Genomic DNA, 6,815 nt, shown 5'->3' with positions numbered 1-6,815 from the left:
ATTAAACCTTCTGAATTTAATTTTTATTTTTTAAAAACTACATTTTTACAAAACAAACGCTTTCGTAGTCCACCATTTTGTGAAAAGAAGACGTCTTTTAATGTTGGTGTTTAAACAAACTTTTTCTTCTGCGTCCACGTGTGTTAAACGTCACGGATCACGTGCTCTGGGTGTGATGACGGCGAGCGGCCGCCGGATGTCGCTGTCGAGGCGGGAACCCTGCGTCAGGTGACGTACAGCACAGGTGTCCAATTATAACCTGCCGGCGGGAACACACACACACACACACACACACACGGTTGTGACGGAGGCTTACACATATAGCAGTGATTCATGAGTGAGTATAACACGAGACACACAGAATAAAAGTGATGATAGTGAGTCAGGTGTAATCTCACAGAAAGAAACAGATCCGTGAACTTACAAGGTACTGTTTTAATTGATTTCAGATCCACGTGGATCACTAGAGATCTACAGAAGTGAGTTCAGCTGTTTCTTTTATTATTTCTGGGACAAATAGTGTGTGTATACATATATGTGTTTATAAAAGGGCACACACAGTATGTAGTCTGTATTTAAATGTTATATATACATATAAAAAGAAATTATTAATTAAAAATGTAGACGTGTGTGTGTGTGTGTGTGTGTGTGTGTGTGTGTGTGTGTGTGTGTGTGATTATGTATACATCATAATAAGTAGTGTTTGTTTCAGTGTCTTGCACTGCTGTTTAGTTCCTTATATTTCCGTTTTTGGATTATTGTCAGATTATATTAAAGATGCAAATAATCAGTCATTAATTCTTCCTCATTGCTTGGGCATAATAATGCTTTCTGATTGCATTGAATAGACCTGCAGCATGTTTGATTTGGCAGTAGATGAGAAATTATTCACTGCAGCATAAAAGTATTAGTTTTACAGTGAAAATGGTTATAAATCCTTAAAATAAGGCAAATGCACAAACATCAGAGAACATAACTGTTTATATTACCTGAACTAATGCTTCTGTACAGTAGAGAGAAACAGTGTAAATTATTTGTATTTGTAGGGTTATTATCTGCAACTAAAACCAAACAACACATTTTTGCAACTTAAAGAAGAAAAAAAAAAAGCTAACTTACATGCAAAAGTAATCAGCTTTTATATATATATATATATATATATATATATATATATATATATATATATATATATATATATATATATATATATATATAATAATGTGTATATATATATATATATATATAAAATGTATATATTTATAAACAACAAACTCAACAAAAGCGATAACAATAAATAAAAACAATGGAGCGGGAAAATATAAAGAAAAAATACATAAGCAGAAAATATAACAATAAGACAGTCAAAATGTTAACAAAAACTAAATGGTATTTCTGAAAAAAAACCCACATTATTGTCACATTATTATCTCTGCAGTGAGGTCTGGTTTGTTAGGATCAGACAGTTTTTGTCTGAGATTTTGTCTGACTAATCTGGGGGATTCTTAGCAATGAAAAAAAATCATCAGGATATTTATAAATCATAAGATATTTTGTTTATATTTGTATGCATTAGTAAAAATATAAACAAAAATATAAACGTGTTACTAATGCTTGAAAATATAAACAAAATGCTAAATATCTTTATAAATTTTTCTAAATATCCTGATGATTTAGTTTTTGCAGAAAAGTGTCATACAGTGTGTTCCTCCAAACACAGCTGTGATGTGCAAAAAAAAAAAATGTTTACAAATTTATGTATTGCTTAGTCATACTGGTTTATTTCTGCTTGCACTGAACAGATTTTGTGTGTGTGTGTGTGCGCGCAGCTGGTGTGTGCGCGAGAGAGAGTGTGTGTGTCGCGATGCAGATCCAGAAGCTGTTTGAGACGTTGAGTCTGGGCAGACGGCAGCAGTACAGCCTCCCCCTCGCAGACGCAGACGCAGACGCCCCTCCCTTCTGCGGAGGAGAGGAAGACAGCGAGCTGCTCTCGTTCATCACCGCCTCCTCCTCCATCGCTCTCCTCTCCTCCTCCTCCTCCTCCTGCGAGAGCGAGAGCGAGTCGAGCGGACGCGTGCGCAGAGCCCCGAGCCGTCATGGCGTGAGAGAGACGCTCATCATGGGCAATCAGGATGGCAAGCCGGAGCGCTCGGAGGGCGCGGCGCCGGACGAGACTCACGACGCCGCAAAGAGAGGCAAAGGAGGGAAGAAGAAAAACAGAGGCGACAGATCCTCGGTGTTCCCGCACATACGCAAGCGCAAGCAGAGCAAGGCTAAGAGCGCGTCCAGAGAAGAGCTGGACAGGAGCGCGCCGTCGCTCTGCAACAAGACCCCGGACCTCTCCGGAGATGAGCTGGACGAGCCCGAGCGTCCGCGGCCGGACGAGGAGAAGAAGGTGGCGAGCTCCGGCTCCGACACGGACATGTACAGCTTCCACTCGGCGGCGGAGCAGGAGGATCTCCTGGCCGACATCCAGCAGGCCATCCGTCTGAAGCAGGGCGTGATGCTCCCGGCTCCGTGGGACCGCGGACACACTCCCACCCCCGACTCGGAGCCCTTCACCGTGATCGGAGCCTTCCCGAAAAACGGCATTGTGCTCTCCGGGGAGGAGCCGGCTGTCAACGGGCTCTCCGAGGAGCCCCTTTGTGCTCCGGTCGCCGTGGAAACGCTCACAAAAGAGCCCGAGGCCCCTCTTTCTCCTCCTCCTCCTCCTCCTCGTTCAGAGGTCGCTCCTACGGAGAGCACCACCAGCTTCCCCGACCTGACCGCGTCCTTCGAGAGCGCCGTGGAGGCGGTGGAAGACGACGACCGCTCTCCTCCGAGCACGGACACGGCCTCTGACCTCAGGTACAGCCTCACGGACCTTCACTGTCAGCGGGGCCCGCGCCGCATGTTATTGTACGAGAACGTGAGCGTGAGGCCCATCCTCTTGTTTTTATCAACACTCGAGTGTAGCTTTTAAACACATCTAGTGCCATCAACAATTAATCACATCCCAAATAAGCTTCTCTTTAGATAGTATATATATGTGTGTATATATATATCTGGGCATATATATATATATATATGCATATATAAGTGTATATACATATATGACAGTATATATTTTTTAAATAAATGCTTACACATACATGCATATATAATTATTATATCTGGATCATATTGAGTGATATTATCAAAGCAAACCTGCATTAGATTCCATCGGTTCTCCTAAAGCTTAAACACATTTTCTTAAACATAAACACATTTATAATAAATATATTCATAATAAATACACATGCATACATTACGTAAACAAAACTCTTTTTTTGCATGTGATTAATTGAACCTCAGAGATCAGACTTAATATTATTATTATTATTATTATTATTATTATTATTAATTGTTATATATTAAATAAGTGGCAAGAATAGGGGGATACATGTACAAATAAGAACAGAAAGTGAGTTCTAATCTCAAGTTTTAGCTCATAAAACATGTTTTACTGGACTGTGCTGCTTCTAATGTTTGTAGAAAACTCTTATGAATTTGCTCAGAGTTCTGTATAAATCTGCCAGAAAGAGTTAGTCATGTTTTTGTTTTTGGCATGTAAATATGGCATTAAATATATAATACTACTAAACACATTTTTGTCAAACACTGGATCATGGAGATCCACGTTTCACTCTGAAACTTTAGTCAGTTTTCATCGATGTTCGCTCCGTGCTGCCGATCTCCTTATTTCTCATGAGCACTCTCTCGTATGAGATCTCGGGCACGTTCTAGGTTCCTTCAGGAGACGCGTGATGGCACTCAGTCTGCTAATATCTCAAATAAAGAACTCTGAGATCACGGCGAAGATGACCTTGATGCATGAAAACGTGGAGAAATAAATTGCTCTTCAGGACATTGCATGGGTCAAAATCATCCTTATTTATTCATGCCAGAAATCCTAAGGATATGAAGATCGTGTTCCATTAGGATATATAGCAAATTTCATACCGAATGCATTGCTAAGAATTTAATTTGGACCAGGTGCTGTTCTCAATATTTAGTTTTTTTCATTCTCTCAGAGATTTATAAACAGCTGTATCTCAGCCAGATATCACCTGATCCTAACAAACCAGACCTCAGTGGACTTTTTCATGATGTATTTATTTTCATTCAACAAAGCCCCATGCAGCCCCCTCCTGATGGTGTGAAATGATCACGAGTAACTACCAGAATAATGACGAGGTTATACTTTTAGTGATCGTCCACATCCTACTAACTCTGAGTAATGTCTGAGTATAGTTCACAACATTACTCGGAGTAGGTTTAGGGAGAGTAGAACACGTTTCCCATGTTAAAAGATACTACCAGTACTCTGATTGTCATGAGGTTACTGTGAGTAGGTCTGAAGTGAAGTGTTTTGAAACGTGTCTGTGGTTCAGGTCGGCCGGGTCTCTGGAGTGTCTGACGGTCATCGAGGAGCTGGTCCAGCGGCGTAAGAGCAGTGTTTCTGTTCCTCCGGAGAGTCCTCTGGTCACGCGGCTGCTGAAGTCTGCGGTCAAGCCCTATCCGCCCATCAGCACGTCCTACATCAAGACCACCACCCGCCAGCTGAGCTCGCCCTCCTGCTCGCCCGCTCCCTCGCCCTCACACAGCCCTCTGTCCGCCCGCCGGGGGCCGGAGCGGGCCCCGAGGAGCCGCGTGAGGCGCCAGCGCTCCTACAGCATCACGGGCCCCATCAGCCGCTCCGCAGACTGGACCGAGGAGATCCGCTCGCTGCCGACCAGAACCAGCGGCTCCGAGGAGACCCTCAGGACCGGGGCCCCGCAGGGCTCCACACGCAGCGTCCAGGAGGTCTTCACCGGTCAGTTCTGCACCTCATCTCAACTAGCGTGAATGTAGTGTGGTTAAATGCACGAATGAACATCTCGCATGCTAAACATATCTTCTTTTATAAAGTTATCAATGTGTTAAATGCACAGGAGGAGAATCTCTAAAGTCGCGTCTCTTCCCATTTCATGCATCGCTGCAAAAATATCTTTTTCTGGTGTACTATTATTAATTTAACTTATGACAATAATATAGAGAATTTGTGCTCGTAATGCACTGAAGGAGCATCTCTGAAGTCTTCCCTTTTCATGCATGATGATAATATGGACAATTCTCATTATGCACAATGATTTTAAATATGGTGTATGCACAGAAGCAGCATCTCTGAAGATCTCTGGTATATTACATAGACATGCAACCTTTAGAGCGTCTCTAAATTCTTCTCTTATTATTATCTGCATCAAATATGCTAAATATAAAATATTCTCAAAATCTGGTATATAAATATATTCTATATATATATATATATATAGTATATATATATATATATGAAATATATATATATATATATATATGGAAATATATATATATATATATATATATATATATATGGAAATAAAAAAGGAAACCATTAAATGGCATCGTTATTTGAAATAAAATAAACATTAACTTTAAATAAAATGTATATTCCAGGACGTCACTACACATTTTAATGTGGTTTAAGCTGGTGTACTAAAGTAAAAATTATGTTGTCATGTATATAATAATTCACAAAGACACAGAATAATTGCTAAAGCTTGAACTAAAATTAAAGTGAATACTAAAAATATTAATAAAACTATAATAGTATGTCAATGATAGGAAAACAACAGTATTTATTAATCTTGACTAATTTGAAGGTTAATAAAAACAAAAGTGGCTATTGATTATTAGTTCATGTTAACTTATTAATTCATGAACAGATAAAGATATAACTTCTTATTTGTATAATGTACTAGTCAACATTAAGGTTAATAAATGATATTAGAGTAATAATATTAGAGAGGGTTAAATGACAATATAAGTTTTTCTTTAACTCATTAACATTTGGAGAGTAAACAAATTCTAGGTCATGTGACAACTGTTTGTTTATCATTTCCTGCAATGTATGAGTTTATATAAATAATATGCATTAATATTCCATTCTGAACACGGACTGAGTCTCTTTCCTGTAGAGAGGCATTATGGGATGTCTGGAGATGCTGTGATGTGTCTGAGACGTGTGTGTGTGTGTGTGTGTGTGTGTGTGTGTGTGTGTGTGTGTGTGTGTGTACAGTCTGTGAATGAGAATAAAGAGAGTCTGTTGTGTTTCTCTGGAGGTTTTGGCTGTGAAGTGAATATACTGTCTCTGGGTCTGAATGAATCCGTCTGAATCCTCACAGTTTCTGTGTTCACTTGCAATGAAACGATCTGTTAGTGAGCAGATTAATGCCTTAATTGTACTGAAGATTAGTACTCCGTTAGATTTCAGTCAGACCCAGAAGAAAGGGAAGCTGAAACGATCTGATCAAGAAGGAAAAAAATAAATAAATTGGATTAGAATGTTTTAAAAAAAATAATAATAAAATTATATATATATATATATATATATATATATATATATATATATATATATATATTATATATATATATATTATTTTTATTATTTTATTATTATTTATTTATTTATTTAAAGCTCCCTGTGTGGCACACGTGCAGTGTTAGTTTATGGTGTTTATTCACGTCTCACTTCTTCTCAACTGTTTAGAGCACAAGCCGGATTATTTACTAAATATTTGCTAAAAAGCTCTATTTATTTTGTAGATGTGTCATCTGGGCAAAAATGCCACTTATACTGTTATAATATCTGCCAAAACTATATTGTTTGTATCATGCGATTCATATTTTAAAAACATCACCTGAATGTTTATTTTTCTAGTTGTTGGTTTCTCTCTCAGTACTGAAGCTGATCTGCTCTGTTCTCTCTGGAGCAGATGGTA

The 6,815-nt window shown here is 39.0% G+C and overlaps 1 protein-coding gene across 6 annotated transcripts in view; it reads left to right on the top strand.

Moving 5' to 3' along the window:
- Positions 1-267: 267 nt before the first annotated feature.
- fmn2b (formin 2b) overlaps positions 268-6,815 on the top strand; it is a 28,868-nt gene continuing 22,320 nt past the window's right edge. For 2 of the 6 annotated variants that reach the window (XM_043231145.1, XM_043231146.1), the window contains exons 1-4: positions 287-337; positions 450-479; positions 1,827-2,844; positions 4,410-4,831. In XM_043231145.1, coding sequence (XP_043087080.1) covers positions 334-337; positions 450-479; positions 1,827-2,844; positions 4,410-4,831 — 1,474 coding nt within the window. In that variant the 5' untranslated portion in view covers positions 287-333. Of the gene's footprint in view, positions 338-378; positions 428-449; positions 480-1,826; positions 2,845-4,409; positions 4,832-6,815 lie in introns of those variants that run through there. The other 4 variants (XM_043231142.1, XM_043231141.1, XM_043231143.1 and 1 more) reach the window with 4 other exon arrangements.

This window comes from Puntigrus tetrazona, unplaced genomic scaffold (assembly GCF_018831695.1).
Source record: "Puntigrus tetrazona isolate hp1 unplaced genomic scaffold, ASM1883169v1 S000000283, whole genome shotgun sequence".
Classification (NCBI taxonomy): domain Eukaryota; kingdom Metazoa; phylum Chordata; class Actinopteri; order Cypriniformes; family Cyprinidae; genus Puntigrus; species Puntigrus tetrazona.
The sequence above is the reverse complement of the archived record's forward strand: the minus strand, read 5'-3'. Positions and strand labels throughout refer to the sequence as shown.